General features: G+C 40.6%; 1 protein-coding gene across 1 annotated transcript; it reads right to left on the minus strand.

The window, feature by feature from the left end:
• Window positions 1–686: 686 nt before the first annotated feature.
• On the minus strand, window positions 687–18424 carry scube2 (signal peptide, CUB domain, EGF-like 2). Its single transcript, XM_068596001.1, has 23 exons — window positions 18255–18424; window positions 17688–17804; window positions 17307–17432; window positions 16944–17078; window positions 15848–15973; window positions 15629–15745; window positions 14781–14870; window positions 13801–13917; window positions 13578–13700; window positions 12887–13003; window positions 12594–12716; window positions 12183–12299; window positions 11409–11498; window positions 11149–11271; window positions 10296–10463; window positions 9751–9957; window positions 5630–5800; window positions 4287–4454; window positions 3660–3821; window positions 3323–3520; window positions 2926–3078; window positions 2405–2484; window positions 687–1758 (listed from the first exon to the last, which is right to left on the minus strand). Exons 1-23 carry the CDS (start codon window positions 18340–18342, stop codon window positions 1612–1614), a joined length of 3063 nt encoding a protein of 1020 aa, XP_068452102.1. The 5' UTR covers window positions 18343–18424; the 3' UTR covers window positions 687–1611.
• Between the last annotated feature and the right edge of the window lie 750 nt (window positions 18425–19174).

The following is a 19174-nucleotide window of genomic DNA, read 5'->3' on the forward strand; positions in this document are numbered from 1 at the left end:
AAAAACCCTCGCTGCACCCCGCCCTTGCTAATAACCGGTTTGTTATAAAACGAACGCACATAGTCGGATTGCCAAACGCTGGTTAGGCGACCATTAAGAGGTCTGTGGGGAAAGTGGGGTTACAATGCATTGAGGAAATAATTAGCAAAGATACCATATGGAGGAGACATAACAGGATACTAACTATGCATAACATATATAGTCACTTTATACATTCTTAATCTGCTCTTTATATTTGTTTACATTATTTATTTACACTACCTGTAGAGCCTCTTTATATCTAGATTTACACTACTTGTATTTATATTTCCCTATTATTGCAAGATTATTATGTCTTGTTAAATAGTTGCAGTTCCCTTATATTCCAGGTGACATGAATGGGAAATGATATACAAAAGTCACTTTATCTGAATTTCTTGAATAAGTAGCTCAATGTACATAAAATATATGCAGGCAGGCAGCAATTATAAAGACAAGGAGTGTTATGTTTAAGTCGAAATTATGTCTTGATGATGAGTATTGTTAACTTTAAGTTCATGTCACATAAGGTCATGGTGTATATGTGAATGAAATGCAAAAATAATTCCAAACGTTCCATTTGGTGACATGAAAAAATTAGAAATGGGACAATACAAACACAAAATAAGTTTCCTGTCTTTATTTACAGCATATTGGATGTACAAAAACATAAAAAATATACATACATGTGTCATCAAAGACAGGTAAATTACTCAATTCTATTTTACAGGACTTTTTTTCTTGTATGCTGTTTTCTTTGGTTGCTAGTAAACGATATGAAAATATATTGATGCATCCTTGTGTCATGTTTTCAGAGCAGTAGCACTCATCCACACACCATAGGGTATCACATACATGAGCCTCAAGCAATTGCATCAATGCTTGACTGTCAAAAATGTACGTAGTCACTACAATACATTCACATTTCATCTAAAACTTTTTACATCATATACAAAACATTCATCAGAATAATTGCTTTTGTGGTGCCACTACTTCTTTAGTAGTGCTAATGTTATCGAGAAAACATTTGTGCTATATTTGTTTCTGACATATAGCAGTTTCTTTTTTTTTCAATTAAGCTCTACCTGTGAAAGTAGCCTATGTTAAAACTAGATACACACTATATATACAGAATCACTGACATTCATTATATGTATATCTGTTTAGTGAGAGTATTTTAAAAAAACAATATTGATATATTGATTCTATCAGCAAATGTCTCACCATGTTAGCATGTACATCATTGAATCCTGATATGGTGACTTTAATATCTAAAGTCATTACAATTCGCCTGTTATCTATCAAAAGACGTTTTTAAATTTCCAAACAAAGTAATCCAGATCACCATCTGAAGATGGCCATGTAGGTTTACACTGTCACACTTTATCACTAATCATTTCTTCCTCTTAAAGCTCCACTTGTCCACTTTCTCTGCAGGATCAGTTTCATCAAGTGTGTAGTCCGCTCTTGTGTCACTCCATGTGAAAAAAACAGATAACTACAGAATATTCTTAAAGACGTCAGTGGATAAAACGGATACTGTGTCCAGTATCTAATCTAGGGTTTTCAAGAAATATCCAGTAACCGCTCATTCTAAGGGCGAAGGAATCTCAGGACTTTGGAGCGCAGGAAGCGGATGAATGATTTGGGGAACATTTCTCTTGACTCTTGTGCTGTGTAGTTGAAGAAGTTCTGCGGGTGAGCCAGAACATCAAACAACGCCCTCATGAGTTTCTTGTCCTGATAAAAAAAAAATGCAATGCATTGATGGAAAGCAAAAAAAACATGATATAGTGTGAGTAGCAGCCTGTATTTCCACAAGTCTCCAAAGGAGGGCACGGCATGCTCACTGGATCTCAGAACTGACTAATGAATAAAGAGCAACACAAATCAACAAGTGAAGGATAGTACTGCTCTGAATAATCAATGTCGACGACGCAGCTAGGGATGCCCTGGTGGGAACCGTATCTCTGAAATGTCACTGGTTTAATGTCTGCCCTCAGTTCTCTACTTTCATATCTTTCATTTTAATGGAAGCATACAATGTACACATTAAAGTGTGTTGTGGAAAACTTTCCAGCTCTACATTTTTCTTCTATTTAAGTTGTTTTCCTTCTCTTAGTGTGTTGTACATATTTTTCTATTTTATGTGGTGTAGATTTGGTGAATATTGATGTCAGGATGTAGCATTTTGTTATGTTTTATGCTTTTCTTGATGCTATTTCAAGATATAGTAATCAAACACTGTTTGAATGCCGTTGATGTGTTATTTTGTGCCACATTATATACAACCACATGTCAAAATGTTTTTCTAACTCTGGCTTTAGGTTAGAAAACCCACACAAAGACAATAAGTGCTTCTCGTTAATCATTTGTGCACACATACCTTTAGGATTTCTTGGTGATTCTCTGAAGCGTACAATCTTCCATCTCTGACTATGTCTTCTATCAATTCTTGGTAGTCCTCTGAAACAAATGAAGTACATAAAAGAGCTCATTGATGAGAATAATAAAACAAACCACATGTGACACTCTGAGGTTGCAACATCATTGTTGTTAAAGCAGCCCAATCTGGAGTGACCTGGTTGTAAGTCGAAGTTTGATGTGCTTTGCTTAACGCAAATTTTTGTAGCATGACAGTCCGTTTGTTTGCTTCACTGTGCATCAACGTAAAATCAGTCCATTTGTAACAATCAAACATCGCTGCACTGATCAAAACCCTTTTCCCTTTCAGGGTAAAGCACCTGACAATGACAAGCATTTCAGTAGCTATATACCTGAGCTAAAAATATCAATACAGCACCAACCAATTGTATAGACGGAATAACATTTGTATATCTTGATACTCCCAATACCAAATCTGTATCTTTCACAAGTTATAGCAGCAAACATCACATTTCTTCTTACCATCATATGTCACATATGGGACCTGGAAACCTTTCCCACTGTTTCCCTCGTTGGACCTGAACTGTATCCAGAGCCTCTTGGAGCGGGAGGTGAAAGCGATGGGACGTTCGTATGTCTGACAAGTCTCGTAGGTTGTCACTGAGTTGGACAGAGCTGTAAAATGAGCACACAAGATGGTGTCTTTAATTAGCTTATGAAAGTAATTAGTAATAGCATAGAGATATATTATGTTGCTTCTCCTTGGTAACATTCATACCAACTGAAAATATTTTACCATTTTGGTTGACCCAGTTTTAAAATAACCTCTAACACTTAACCTTAAGTTAATAGTTAACCTCTTGGTGGAATAGTTTTTGCTTATTACACACAAACACAAAGTCACACGATGAAAACATACAGCTCTTTCTCATTACTAAGTAGTCTCCGCACTCGTCATCAATAGGCAGAAAGATTTCTGGGACGACAATGAGGATCCTGCGTTTGGGCGGTGGGTTGATGGTCCAGGTGCATTCCACATTGGCTGGGTAGTTTCCCGGGTAGTTGGGGGACTCGATGAAGCCAGAAAAATCCCCAAGCTCTCCTCCACATTGTCGGTCTGTGAAGGGACACAGATGTGTCAGATAGTTTTTTTTTTGTTCTTGGTGCAGCAAAGTAAACTATCTGCCACTTAATCCCAAATTTCAGTGTCTATGTCTACATGATTCAGAGGAACTAGGGCATAGCGACATACATACTTTTGCATTGCATGAAGTTGGTGGAGCCATCAAAGTCGGTCGTGGTATTTCCAGGGCAGGAGACGCAGTAGTTCTGCCCAAACTCTCCTTGATAGGTGCCGATGGGACAGCGGATGCAGCGGTGTGTGGTGGTGTTATAGTAATGTCCCGGAGAGCACTGGACTGCAGGACCCAATGGCAGTGATAGAGGGCTGTTAGTTGATATAATGCCCCAACCATTCAAAACCAATTATACAAAAAATGCACTGTCATCAAGCAAATACAAACACTTTTTCCAAGAAAAAGGTTCATATCTAGATGTGTATCATTGTAAAAGGACTTGAGTGCCTCAATGTAAAGACAAAAGAACAGCTGCAGAGGGCGGCAGAGTTCTTGTCAACACCCAAAATGAATCCAGAGTCTCACAAGCCCATGATACTGTTGGGATGCCAAATGAAAAAAGTAGTCTGTCTTTGTTGTATAAGCCAACAACCACATATGTTTCAATTCATTGAATAAGTTTGACAGATTTTCATAAACAACCATCTAATCCCTTCATTTGTGTTAAACCAAGAGAGAAAATAGCACTGAACTAAAGTTATTTGTTTGTTTACCCTAAAACAACAATGACAGATATGACTTTCACACCTTTAGTCTCACACTCCTGAAAGTTAACAGCTCCACTGCGCTTGGTGACCAGGTTCCCTCCACAAGGGAAGCAGGTGGTGCGTCCCACTTCTGACTGGTACGCTCCGAGTGGACATGGCGAGCAGGGGATGAAGCCGTCATGAGAGTAGTGACCTGGGGAACACTGACCTGAACAACAAGAGTCAAGAGTGTGAACTGTAAGACAAAACCTTTAGAGCTTCATCACTTCGATTGAAGTGTTTCCTCTTAGATCTTTCAAGTGTAATATGAGAGAACATATTCTCTCCTTCCATTGAGATAAGATATGGCAAACTAAAGCAAATGGTAATGGAATAATGCCATATTTTATCTGTAATGCATAACTCAACAGAGTGTAACTCCTGGGCGACAAATACAAACTGGGAGCCAGTGGGAGTGTGCTGATTGCTTCTTGTTGTTTAGTCTGACAGAGTAGATGGGATCTGAGAGTCAGCCATGAAATGATTCTGATAACAGCATAGGAGGAGGCCAAAACATGGTGGCTTCTTAAGCTATTATTCCAGACTGAAAAAAGCAGAGTTCATCTTTTGAATTCAAATACATCTTTAACATCTCAGCTCGGGTTTCTTTAGCTTTACACAAAGCAGAACATCTGCCGGGGAGAGATCTTTATCAGTGATCCACTGCTTCCTGTGTGGCTCATATTCACAAAATAGTTATCAACATTTTGTCTCATTCTGTGCCTTAATTTCTTTTCTTCTGCTTTTTGTTTATTTATTCCCGATTTAACATTATATTTATACTTTGTCTTATGAATGATCATATCCTTTTGTTTTTATTATCTAAACAGTATTTTAGATTATTAAATTATGTCATTACCAACAGGATGAAATAATAAAAGCCAAATTAAAAGATTTCTTTCTCTTAAACATCTTACCATGGAATTCAAGCTTTTATGATCTATAAAGAAATAGTTTGACAATTTGAGAAATGTGTCTGCACTCTCTTGCCCTTTTTTAGATAAGAAGATTGATGCTGCTTTTATGTTTGTGCGGTAAATATGAAGCTATTGCCAGCAGTCGGCTAGCTTAGCTTAGCACAAAGACTAGAAACAGGGGGAAACAGCTTGCATGAGTCTGTCCAAAAGTAATAAAATCCACTTATCACCAGCTCTAAAGCTCCCAGAATGTCACACTATTCATTGAATGTGTATATATTTGTCATGTGTTTAATTTGATTGTGGATGTCAGTTTGTGAAAAACTGTGCAGAACCTTGATGGCTTACAGAGAGCCATCATAAGTACTTACAGTGAAGGTGGGTGTGGTTTTGAGCCACATAAATGAAATTGACTTGACTCTCTTACCTCCACACTCTGACATGTTTCGAGCTCCGACCACCTTGGAGACGTCTCTTCCTTCCGGTCCAGGACAGACTTCACAAGACAGCTGTGCCTCCTCATCCTGATACGTTCCAGATGGACACAACACACACCTTCCCTGATCCCCGTCGTAGTAAGTCCCAACACTGCAGCTCACTAACAGACAGGTGGGGAATGACACCAAGATAGATCTGAGGTTATTAACTCAATGATTTACTTGGAGCATAACTCACAAACACATGTGCATCCCTGACTGTAAACAAAGAAATGTTTGACTATATTTAGGCCTGCAATGTTTCTCCAAGAAGCTGTCAAGCTGGGGTTGTGTGTCACATTGCTACTAGCTGCTAGTTTAGTCTTAGTGCTATTATTTTCATCTATTATTCTCTCAAAAACAATACTGTAATATAAACCAAGTAGAGAGACACATGTAATTATTCAAGCTGAGGAAATCAAACATTTTCCTCACAAACCGAACACAAACACTTCAGTAAAGACACCCAAAACAAACTGATGTGTCTAAACTGTAATTTACAACAATCTTAGCAGCCAGGTCAGTGTCAGGAAGGGAGATAGACCATGACATGCAGACATAATCCAAAACATATAGCAGCATACCCTGTGGTTACACATAATCAAACAGTTATCACACTGTAGATTTACACCATAAATACAGCAGTTCAATCGCATGACAAGATCAATAAAGTAAAGTAGCCCAGACTTCATGCTTCAGCTGCCAAGAGTAATCAAACAGAACTGTGCACATACTTGAAACTTATAAACACAATGAAGAGCATCCTTATCACATCAAAGGCTGCGCTTGATCAATTTAACTGTTGAAAGATTTGAGAGTTTTACTTACACGGCAATAAGCATTATAAGAAGCACTAAGCTTGTACCAGTTTCGGAGCTTTAAGCATCCGTATACTCAGTAGGGTACCTGTTACAGAATCACTTCTGTGTCCTAAATTTATCACACAGTCTTTGCTTTTCACCATGGTATCTTCTGAGTGTTTATGACGAGTTATCTGCTCAATCTCACGCACAAACGTCTTTGAAGGTTTGAGCCTGTAACCAGGAACACGATCTTCTGGCAAAATACAATAATTATTGTGTTCTTTGTAGCTTACATGTATATAACAATTGAGAAATGATTGATTGTGCGAACCATCACATGGATCCTCTATATAAGCTTTAGGTCCAAGACACTAACAAACTCTGTAAGCAAATGCGTAGGGACAAACATGTGTGCAAAAACCCAGCATTAAGCTGTTAAAATGCTTTTGCAAACCAACCAACAGCCATACACAAATCACTCAGACAAGAGAGCTCCAACCCTCTCCACAGCTGCCTTTATGCCCCACATCTGACACGTCCTGATACTTGATATAACATGACTGCGCATCAGGGAGGAACTTCTAATGCTACCATAAGCACACTCACCGCTTTTAAAAGCAAACACAGAACTAAATCAAAGAGAGTATCCCCCTTAGATCTTACAAAAGTGTCAAGTCTTGATTAAAGGGACCAAAGCACAGTTTTACTCTGGTTCCTCCCATTCAGCCTGATGTCTGTAATTAATTTTGGGAATTACCGCATCTGTCTGATAGTCTCAAGAACTTGACTTGAAAACTTAAGCTGATCTCACATAAGAATAACTCAATTAAATTCCAGGCCTTTGGCACAAAATGTGCTTCATTTGTAGCCTCCAAGCAGCCAGTAAGCAGAGAAACCACTATCTCTAAAAGACCAAAACACAAAAGCCTTAACGTAGATCCATTATACGTGGCTCAGCAAATTGTTCGATTTTCCTTTAAAGAAAGAAAATGTAATTCTCTCAAGAGCAGTTCATTTTTTGAGGTCTATTGTTTATTCTGAAAGACCATGAGGAGCCATCTTTGCATTGTCCTCAAACAGCTTTTATTTGACAGAGGAAAGCAGTGAGAGAGGAGAGAGAGTGAGAGTGAAAGAGAGAAGAAACCTTGAAGCCTTTCAAATGCAAAGAACGCTGCTATAGAGTCCTCGAATTGATGGCCCCAAAGAGGTTTAAAAGACCTTTCACCTCTATTCAAGTCCCCAGTCTTTGCCTACTTGATGACATAGGAAAACACTACGGTATCACAGTGGTAAGGAGCTGAACCCAATAAAAGGGGTCAGGTTTCTGAAACCCCCCATTCTGCTTGGCCCAATCGCTGCTCGCACCCATCAAGCGGAGGCCCAAACAACTGATGCTAATTGATTCCCATGGTGTGGCTGAAGTCAATTCTCTTTAGCAGTTTAGTGGCTGGGGGTCATGCAAAGTGGCCCCAGCTGGGAGGCAGGGGGGACACAGCACTCAAACTGCCAGCTTGAATCAACAGCACTTCCTAAACATCTTCAGTGTTAAAACAAACACGCAAACAAGTTGACTACAACAGTCAAATAGACGTGGATGCGCACCATTCATTGCATACCCTGGATCGCTCTTTATCTGTTTGCACTTGTTTTAATTTTTATAATATAAATGTTCATTCTGATGCAGGCAGATGCTCACAATTATCAACAGTACAAGTAAGCACCCGGACAACAAAATATGTCTATAAAACATAAAATAAATCATGAATACATCTTATTCCAACAAAAACAAAGCTGTGGAATACAAACCGATGCCAAAATGAATCAGAGAATCACAGAAGAAATGCTTTAAAAAAGAGGTGAGAGCGTACTTTCTCCAAATGCACAGAAGGCTGTGTTGTCATCTCTCTGAGGCAGAGAGCCTCAAATGGGGTTTTCAATGGAGTGGGCAAACTGAAAAGGACTAAACTGCACTCTGAGCTAAGCCAGAGCGGGAGTGGGGGAGGAGGGGAAAATATAGCTCCTTTAAAGAGCTGGAGGTTAAGAAGAATGCCTTTCAGCCCCCCTTTCCTCCTCTCCCAAATTACATGTCTACACCCCTGCCATGGCCAATAGACTGCTTAATGTTGACCTGAAAGCATAGCGGGGGAGTTAAGAAATCAAGACACTTAAGACCTACAGTATGTAACTGAAAGATAGAAATAATGAACAGGAGCAGTTTAGGTTTAAATCATGTCAGCACAGCTCAACGGTATAATGATTTTGAATGTGAATGTAGATTTCCAGCACATATGGTGTTACAGGGGGGTATCTGTAGAGTAAAGCTGCTGATTTTCTTTCAACAATCAATATTTCAAGAAACAACCGAATAGTTTCTGACAGGCTCCAGTTAGACACTTTCGTCAGTCCAATTCTTCAGCAGTTCAAAAAGGGAGGGGGGGGGTGGGACTACTTCAAACACCCTGTCAGAGTTGTGTGCGGTTCACGAATGATCTGGGTCGACATCAGATTCAAACATCTTCAACAGTGGTGTGCAGATATCAAACCAAACGCATATAATTTCAATAAATATTTAGACATCTCAACAGAAGAAAGGCACCGGTTTCCTCTCTCTGATATAAAGATGGCTAGCAACAGGCAGCAAACTTACTGTGAGGCCCAAAACTAGGGGCCCACAGACCCAACAGCTAGAGAAAACACATACCAGCCTCCAGCCCTCAAACACTGACAGTGTGCGGTCTTTTTTAATGAACATTTTCTCCATCACAGGTTGTATATAAAACTCCAACCGAGAGGCAACAGCTACCAAGAGACCTGCCGCCAGCCCTCATGTTACACTGTTATCCCAGGGAGATGCTAAAAAGATCTCACAGCGTAGAAGGCCAACAACAGTCTCTCTGTTCCTCCATGCCAGCTCGTTCTCCCCTCAAACCAGCTCATTACAGCATGTGTGCAAACCAAATATGTCACTCATCTGGCCAACACCTGCTCTAAATCCAATCATTAAACCAGCTTAATACATCAGCTAAATATATGTTACTGGCATGAGCCGTTTCAATTGCATTAAGACACGACTGTGAGTCTCCAGTGTGTATACGGCCTCGTCAGAGACAGTGCTGCCTTGTATTTGGTGGTTGCATCTCGACTCTTGAATAATCAAATGCATCAATCTATCCAGCAGAAAAGATGCCTGGCTAAAGGTGCATGTGTGCATGTCCTGACCACAAAGGTGTCTGTGTTGAATAACAAGTAAATACAAAAATCAAACTCACCACACTTCCTGCCCACAAGCACCTGTCCCCCCACACAGTGTCCTGGCAGTTCTGCCGGCTTGCCCAGGCTCTTGGCGAGCTCGTAGTCAGACCCGGCAAAGTGCAGGTGGAACTGTTCCCGGTTGATGGACTTCCTTAGGGTCCTGATGGTCTTCCTGAGCCTCTTCTCTGAGCGTCGGCGCACACAGTTCAGGTCACAGCTCTCTGCTGAGAGAGGCATTTGATTCCACCACTGTTTCAACAATCATTCTGGTGGAAATTGTACATTCATGCGTGGATGCTTGCACGCTATTCTCGACATTTGCACAAATGCACCATCAAGTCAAGGGAAAATACAAACCAGGCCAACACTTATAAAGAATTCAAGGACATGAAACAAAAACAAATCAAGACCCAACCTCAAGCCCACCACCATAGCCAAGTCAAAACAGGAGATACTTTCACAGTTTGGTTTGTTTAGTGACAAACAGACAACAGCGAACAAAAGATGGAGAACAAGAAGCAAAGGTTGCAGGCAGGCAGAGGGGAAGCGCAGAGAGACCAACCTGTTACCTCCTCTAGGTTCACATCCAGCTCAAACTCAGCTGTTATTGAGGAGCTGTCCTCCTCGCCAGCCTTCCTGCCGTGGCGGCTACGCATTCGCAGCCCGGACGAGGAGCAGCGCAGCCTCACGAAGCTGAACTGGACATTTTCAGTGAAGAGGAACCTGCTATCTGTGGACATTTGAGACAACCCACCCCCCACCACCCCCCCATGACCACGCCACACCCAGCAGACACACACAAACAACACACACAATCGCACAATTGTTAAAGAAAATTATAGACAGTATTACAGAAACGAAACAACACGCACCATCACACAATCACAGTAATATATGCAGTTAATTTGATAATTAAAAGCTGAAGAAAGTGATAAGATGTCACAGTGACAGTTTCCTTTATTTAAAACGATGATGTGCTCTTTGGTGGACTATGAGGGTTGTAAAAGACCATGCCAAAACCCTTTGGAGAAGCAAAAATAATCCTACAATCGGAAACCCATTTGATTGATGGCTAGGTCAGACCCAACTGAAAGGCATGGTATGGCTAATTACATCCTCCCCTGTCACAGCCAGACAAAGTGCTGCGCGGAGACATTCAAGACACCCAAAACCACATCACTTTAACCACAAATTTCTTTCACATTTGCCTTTGGTTTTTGGTTTACTTTGAAGCAGGCTTCAGGTCTGCTTTATCTTCTAAAGACTGTGGCTTTAGATGCTGCCAGCTCTTAGTAAATCCTAAATGTTTTATAACCAGTAACATAAAAGAGCTGTAATTGTAATCCTGGTCTATCAGTGATCTAAGTCTTGTGTTTGGAGGCATTGTTATGTTTGTTGTGTGGCAACCTCTGTACCTGAGTGTGGTGATTTTAAGCTCTCCTTGAGCTTCTCCTGACTTTTTTTTAAGTTGCATTTTGTAGTGCCTGACTTGAAAGTGGCTGTGGTCTTGATGCGTGGAACACTGGCCATTTCTGGACCTGTAGGACACAGGAACAGAATTGCATTATTTTGATCTACTTATATATCAACTGCAAACAAGGGAGCTGTTCATGAGTTACCGTTTTGTGTATCAGAGCAGAAAGAAAGATGTAAATCTGTGATTTTTTGTACTTGCCCAAGCAATGCAAGCCGCTGTTGTTCCTTTGTGTATCAGCCAAGCAGGGCAGAGGCATTCCACAGGTCACCGTATAGGAATCCTCCGTCCCTGCAAACACACAAGAGGCCGTGACAAGCGGACCAACACAGACAAAAGTTAAGGCCACAAAAGCCAAGTCATAGAGGGTAAACAAGCAGCGTGTAGGAACATGAAGAGCCACACAGCAGACTGTTGTTGACAACTCGAGCTAGAACAGCTTCACTTACTTTCTAATTGCGGCTCCAATAGCATGCTTCAGCCATGCTGCTTCATATTTCAAAAACATAGCTGCATCAGATAATACCCGACCTGGGCTGTGCCACGCTGTTTTGGACTTATCATGCCAGAAAACCGAATGATGCACCTGACTGTCAACTGATTGGATAAATGTGTCCGAGACGTCACTTTTCTTATTTCATTGACCTTCTGGAAAGCTTTCACTCTAAAACGGCTGTATGAAATGGTTGGCAGTGGTTAGACACCGAGGGCTAAATTGGTGCTGAATTAAAGTTATGTACAGCTTGCAGGCCAGCCGTGGTTCATGAGAGGAAAACACTCAAAAAGATAGTGGATCCTCAGAGAGTAAGTGATTTAACAATTAGTGACAAGTGACTGTGCAAACCATGAACCTTTTTCATTTGTGATCTTGGTAAGCCAAGAGATCTCCTATTTCCTTTGCAGAACTTGTGCTATGGAAATACAATTAGAGGTATACAAATCATATTATTTGGAGATCTGGCTCAATCAACTCACCACTGCTGATGTGAACTTGTGACTGGCAGGTCAGGAAGCAGCGGTCCCCTCCCTCCTGCTTACTACAGTTCAAGGTAGGTTTAGAGGGGGGTTTAGCAGGTGGGAAACCCTCAGCCTCTAGATGGAAATCACAACAAAACTCCAAGGTAAAAAAGAACACTTTTGATCGTAAAAAGGAGGGAGAGGTTTAGAAGGTCCAACAGCGTGACAGCACCAGCACCATCGTAGCATTTTGGATGTTTTACTCAAGCACAAGAAAACCAAGTGACAGGGAATTAAAGAGAAAAAGAGAACAGAATTCAAAGTATCTCCTGTTTTTTGTCCCCCAAAGTTTTAGTTTAAAATGTGTGAGGTGACACAATTTCCAAAAAGTCAACAGCGCTCAACTGTTGGGAGGAGGCGCTGACTTACCAATGCAGTCCTTTTTGTTCCAGTGTAGCTTATAGCCAGGATGGCAGAAGCATTCAAATCCCCCCATAGTGTTCTCACAACCCTGGTCACAACCACCATTGTTCACACTGCATTCATTTATATCTGAGAGGAAAGAGGAAAATCATTATTGTAATTACACGGTCCATGTTCGAACACATCAATGAGAACTTTTGAATGCTTTTTAGCCTCACAAATTTTTCAATTGAGCGCTTGCTTGTGTGTTACGCTCAAGTTGTTATGTGTACAGCTCCCGCCACTTAATTCAGACTCACCTCCGCAGTGGGCCAGCCCATACATTGTGTAGCCTTTGTTGCACAGACATTGAAAACCACCAGGGGAGTTCACACATGTGTGACCACATGTCCGCTCAAAAAAACATTCATCTATATCTGTAATCAAAATCAAGCAGGCCAGTCAGTTGCACTCAGGAGGGATTTCACACATGCACACACACATTTACATTTGATTGTGAACTTTCACACTCAACGAAAAGTGTCATGTAGTTAATCAGGTCAGCATCAATAAAGGCATGGACCCTGATCCAAAGGTTAAGAAAAGAGCCTCAATAACAAAAATCAAAACACAAGAAAGGAAACTGACAGGTAAAGCACAATATCACACACAATGTATGTCTAATGTCTAATTATCTGATGTTTTAAAGGTTTTGTTTTGGTTAGTTAGTTATTCTTTTACAAAACAGTAAAAAAAAACTTATATTTTAATTAGTTAAATAAAACTAGATTTGTTTTAATCTACAACTTAAACTTGTCAATTATGCATTTCACTATTTATAACTTCTTTGGTCAGGAAATTGCAAGTCTATTAGAAAGGATAAGGTAAAAATAAGGATGTGCAGAGATTCAATGGAAATGTCTGCTTGTGTATTTATGAAAGTCTCACTTTGTCCCAGTCTTTATCAGCTGTACAGGAGTTTGAATAAAACAATTTAAGAGCCATTTCTACCTTGACAAGAACGCTCATCTGTCAGCAGCTTGAAGCCTTTTCTGCAGTTGCACTCAAAGCTGCCGATGGTGTTCCTGCAGAAGTGTTCGCAGCCGCCGTTATGAAGCTCACACTCGTCAATATCTGTAGGGACACAAGTGATATCCTGACATGCTATACAAATCCACTAAGTTAAATCAGTGTGTCAAAAACTGAAGACTTTTTTGAGGACTGGCAGACAGACCTTTGCATGTTTTTCCATCCGGCTGCAGTGTGAAGCCGACTGGGCAGCTGCAGCGCACGCCTGTGGATGTGTCTTTACAGGTGCAGTCGCACCCCCCATTGTTTAATGCACAGGTTTCTGAAATTACAACACAGTTTGAATGTAAGTGTTTGACCTTCCTACTTGTGAACAATGCTGTGTTATTCCTCAATATCAGATACTAGATCGTTAGAAAAACAGAACATTGATTTTGTAAACAAAGTGCTTTAATAATACCTGGACTGCAGAGCCCATGTAATATGATAAAGTTACTTATAAATAATATCTTCCATAAATTTTGAATTAGGGTTTGAACACTTTAAAGCATGACAGATATTTAATTATATATATATATATATATATATATATATATATATATATATATATATATATATATATATATATATATAATCTAATATTGGTTTAAACACATTTAAATGCTGGTGGGAACATATACATATTGTATGGTGCACAGTTGTATGTTTGTATGTAGAGCACATACACTAGTTAGGTGCAAGTTGACATCGAGAAGTACCCTTAACACATGTTTTATTTATAACGCAGGGCAAGACTCCCAGAGCTCACATACTAACCGTGTACTTGGTAAAGTGCCAAAGTTCTAATGTTTTACATGTATTAAGTGACCCAAAATCACACAACTGATAAATACTAACTATACAAGAAAAGATTCACACGCTGCCCTTCCCCCAAATGGAAGGAAAACGTGAAATGTACCACACTGTCACAAATGCATATTTTTCAGGGGGGAAACTGGGGGTGAGAAAGTGAGTGTGTAGTCATTTCACAGTTTGCTCAAAAGACTGAGGAATGCATCGCTTTACTAGACCTAAGTCCTCTCCCCTGTTTAACACCTCTGAGTGGTTACTGGCAGCTCGACATGGCTTCAGCAAAAACACAGATTCCAAGCTGTACGCCTCTAAATGCAGAAGAGTCATTATTACCCATTAACAGCCTTCGTTTGACCCGTTTGTCAACCTCGGTAAAGGAAGTGGCGTTGTGGTCTGCGGCCTCGGTGGTGGCTTCATCTCGTTCTGTGACACACAGAAAAAAAAACAATCATTAATAGATGGAGAACCAGGACACAAATACACCCAAATGAAACATGAGTACCATCATTTTAAAAATGATTTCAGCTCCTGCAGTAACCAGATGCATGTTTACACATGAGACTTTCCGCCTGCAGTCACTTGGTGTGCTTCAGATAACACACCAGATCAGTAAAGTGAATCTTGTGACAGTGCAGTGATACGCCTGGACCTCACACACACTGCTGCTGGAGGCAGAGATATTATCCCATATCTGACGGCTGATCCTTATCCCTCTGAACCATTGTGTAGAAACATGCACACTGAGAGATGTTTCATGTTACTCTGTTTTCATTGAAAAGCTACACCTTGGACTTGGGCGGAAGTCTAGTTTTGTTATATTCCAAACAGGAATTAAAATTAGGAAAAATGTGTTATCAGACACAAAAACCCCAAACATGTCTCATCTTTGAAAACTTGTAGATGTTATGAGTATTTTCAATATGTGTAAGTTTGACCAATGTTTGGCTGCAAAGCATGACTATCAAATGACTGAGCTACTGGTGGGTCAGATGGATTAAATCACAATATAGGACTGCACCCACCAAAGGATAAAAATATCAGTCAGGGGGACTTTGTACAAAATGGTTGTCAGAATATTTAAGACAACAGGAGATTTTAGAAGAAGTGTATTAGTGCAACACTTTGTCTTCCATGGTTCACATTCCCAGTGGAACAACCGAGTCAACAAACAGTGTGCTCACCTACACACGACCTCTTGTCAGGCTGCAGGGTGTACCTGACATGACACCTGCATATGGGACCACTCTCTGTGTCCTCGCACGTGTGCTGGCAGCCTCCGTTACCGTGGTTACAAGTCACTGCAGGGTCAACAACATGCAACCATTAGACATTATAACAGTGCAACACTTGAGGCTGTAGGCATGGAGTGTAAAGTTAGCTTGTTGCTGTTGAACACGTACAGATGCAGCCTCTCTGGTTCCTGGCCAGCTCGAACCCTGGACGACACTCACAGGCCACACCCCCTTTGGGTGTCTCTTTGCAGATGTGGGTGCAGCCGTGCTCCTTATTCATACAGTTGAGGCCCTCTGGGATAGAAAGAAGGAGAGAGGTACACAATGAAACTCTCCTACAGTGACTGACCTGCTACACACAAAAGCACACATACTGAGAGATTAGTCTGGCATCTTCAAAGACACTGATTGTTCTCACGCCTTACACAATCCAAAAACATTACCATCAATGCAATACTTTTCAACACATTTTCAACAAATCTGAAAAGGCCGCAAGCAGCAGACCAGTTTATATGAGTTCATTCTATGAAAAAAAAAACTTTCCAAAGTCTTCTATTATCTAAAACAAATTCAATAATGCTTCAAGCTAAATCTCCATTTATATAGATGGGTCACAGCTGAGTGGATAAGTCCACAGGATTTAAAGGGGATGTCAAGACCCGATGGAGTGGAAAGTACTTGCATTTGAGTTGACTTCAGTCAAGAAGACAAAACAAAGGCCCTGCAGACTAATCTGTGACACAGGCCATATAGACCCGAGTGTTGCAGTTATTAACTTATTTTGTTCTCCGAGACACAGAGATCCTTTTCCCACAGCATGTTGCTGCTGCAGATAAAAGCTCAGTGACGGGAGCCAGCTTGAACCTGTCACCCCTCATTGTGCCGTCAATCGTAGATTTGTATGTGAATATTGTAGATTTTGCTTTATAATTCTGTCTTTTTTCAGAGCATAATGAAAGAGATACAAGCATCTACAAAAATACACATACACACACACACACACACACACACACACACACACACACACACACACACACACACACACACACATACACACACACATAATAGTCATTCAAAACTGTATAAATAAACTGGTCAGTGTTCAAACTTGTACTTCCTCCAGACACTTTAAGCTGTGGGTGTGTGACCAAATATCCTCAATCTTTATGAATTGTCCTTCTAGTATAGTCCATCTGTGTCATCAGGCTGACAGATGCAGGAACGACTGCTGTTTACAGAACAAGTGTGCATGTTGTTCACTCACCAACAGAGCGGTGGATGCATGTGTGCTGGTTGTCGCTGAGGAAGAAGCCCTCTTTGCAACGGCACTCATAACTGCCCATGGTGTTAACACAAGTGTGTTGGCACCCGCCATTGTTGAACTTGCATTCATCCACATCTACAGGACAGCGGATTGATTGCATTTGTTCACAGTGTTTACAAAACTCTGGAATAGTATTTGCTATAATTACAAATCAGTTTTATTTAGGTTTGTTAAAGGCTTACAAACATTGGGGATGACAATAAAGGTTTTTTTTCCAAATCAAATTTCAAATACTAACACATCTTTTAAATCACTGCATGAAGAGAACGTGTTATTTACTGAGTGGTTTAAAGTCGACCTTACCTAGACAGTTATGTCCGTCATGTGCCAAATTGAATCCGTCATAACAAGTGCAGCGATAATTGCCTGGAATATTGTTGCACTCGTGTACACAGCCACCGTTGTACTCCAAGTCACACTCATCAATGTCTGAGAAGGGAACACCACATAAATCAATGTTCATATACGGATCAAAAAGTCATCAAAACATTTTAGTCCTTGAACACTGAAAACTGTCTATCTGAAAGAAATATTGAAAGACTAAATAAGTGCAAATATTACAGGGCTCTGAGATGATACCACAATAGATTATAAAAATGCATTCAAACTCTGTGATTACACTTTGACACTTTTTCCGAACATCAAATGAATGTAAATCAAACTGTTCAACAAAAAGCACATTACCTCCGCAGTGTTTTCCGTCTCCTTTAAAACCTGCTTTACAGGTGCACTTGTATGAGCCTTGGGTAGTTTGACAAATAGCATCAATGTGACAGCCATCACTCCCTTCTGCACAATGATCTGCTGAAATCCATATGGATCTTATAGGTCATGATTACCAAAACACATTTAAATAGTCTAATAAGTCAAATAGATTAGCATTTACCACATATGCACTTTTAAGGCGGTCGTGTTTACTGGGAATGTATATAAAAGAAGACGAGCAAGAAATCATAAAGCTAAATCATAAAAGTTTCTAATAATAACAATTTGAAAAATCTAGTGAAAACTCACCTGAAAATTGCTAAGTTACATACAATATAAAACCTATTTTACAAATGTATGTGTACTGCGAGCACATACATTTCCACAGTAGTGTTTGTATATGGCTACACATTTAGAAACTAAACGAAATAAATAATTTAAAAATAATCCGCACTGGGGAAACAACAAGCGCGCACTCCTTGAAGCGTGCGTAAAGTAGCACTCTCCACGACTGGGAAACACAACACACACTCACAACAGTCCCACCTCGAATATCTGGAAGCGCTGCGCTTTGGCGACTATTTAACAAGAGCAAAAGCAAACAAAAGTTCCTTGCAGCCCAAATAGCTCCCATGGTGATATGATCCAAGTTTAGAGGTCTTCTCAAAAGGACGCGTACGCACTGAAGTCGTGAGCGAGCGTCCGCCTCATTTTCATTCTAGCCTGTCAATCTGTTTCACAAGGGGCTTTAGAAAAGAGAAAGGAGTGAGTAAGTGAACGTGTGCGTGCGCGCGCGCGCGCGCGTGTGTTTGAGCGCGTGCGAATGAAAGCGTGGGAGCGCGTACATGTGAGGGTGGAAAAAAAAGCTGCATCAAGTCAGTGAGATGGTCTGTGGAAGACCGGGTTGTCGAGACTTTGCATAAAACGTGACAACGTCTCTGCGCTAAATGGGCTTTTATTTTGAAGGCCTGACCGGAAATCAAATGGTGAATCTGACGCCTTTGATTCCTTTCAACGTCTCCACTTTTGTAAACATGGCCTTTGGCGTCTGTTTCAAAGTCGACCTCGTCAGATTGTAGCGCTATAAAGGCTGAAGGCACATGATGCACCACAGTGAAAGAATATGAAGGGTTATTGCCATTTAGCTTCCGAGTTAACTTAATAGTTCTGCAAGAGCACTGTCAGCCAAACTACATGGTTGCTAGGCAACATACCTTTGGTTCGACATCACGTCGACTTTGCGTGAAACGACCGTTGGAGGAAAACTAAATATAAAGAGAACGACGCTTTTTACTGAGCGGTAATGACGTTGAGTTTGGCAAAAGTAAATCCTTCCCGTCAACCCAATTAACAAAAGCCTAGTTATTAATGCGTTATTAACGTTATTAATGCGAAGAACAGCTCTGTCCCAACTCACCTTACAAAGCTTCATGCATTTCAGGAGCTCAAATGTGCCCGTTTTTGGT

Source organism: Clinocottus analis, unplaced genomic scaffold, assembly GCF_023055335.1.
Source record: "Clinocottus analis isolate CAN_PGR_092001 unplaced genomic scaffold, fCliAna1.0.p SCAF_33, whole genome shotgun sequence".
In the NCBI taxonomy this organism is placed as follows: domain Eukaryota; kingdom Metazoa; phylum Chordata; class Actinopteri; order Perciformes; family Cottidae; genus Clinocottus; species Clinocottus analis.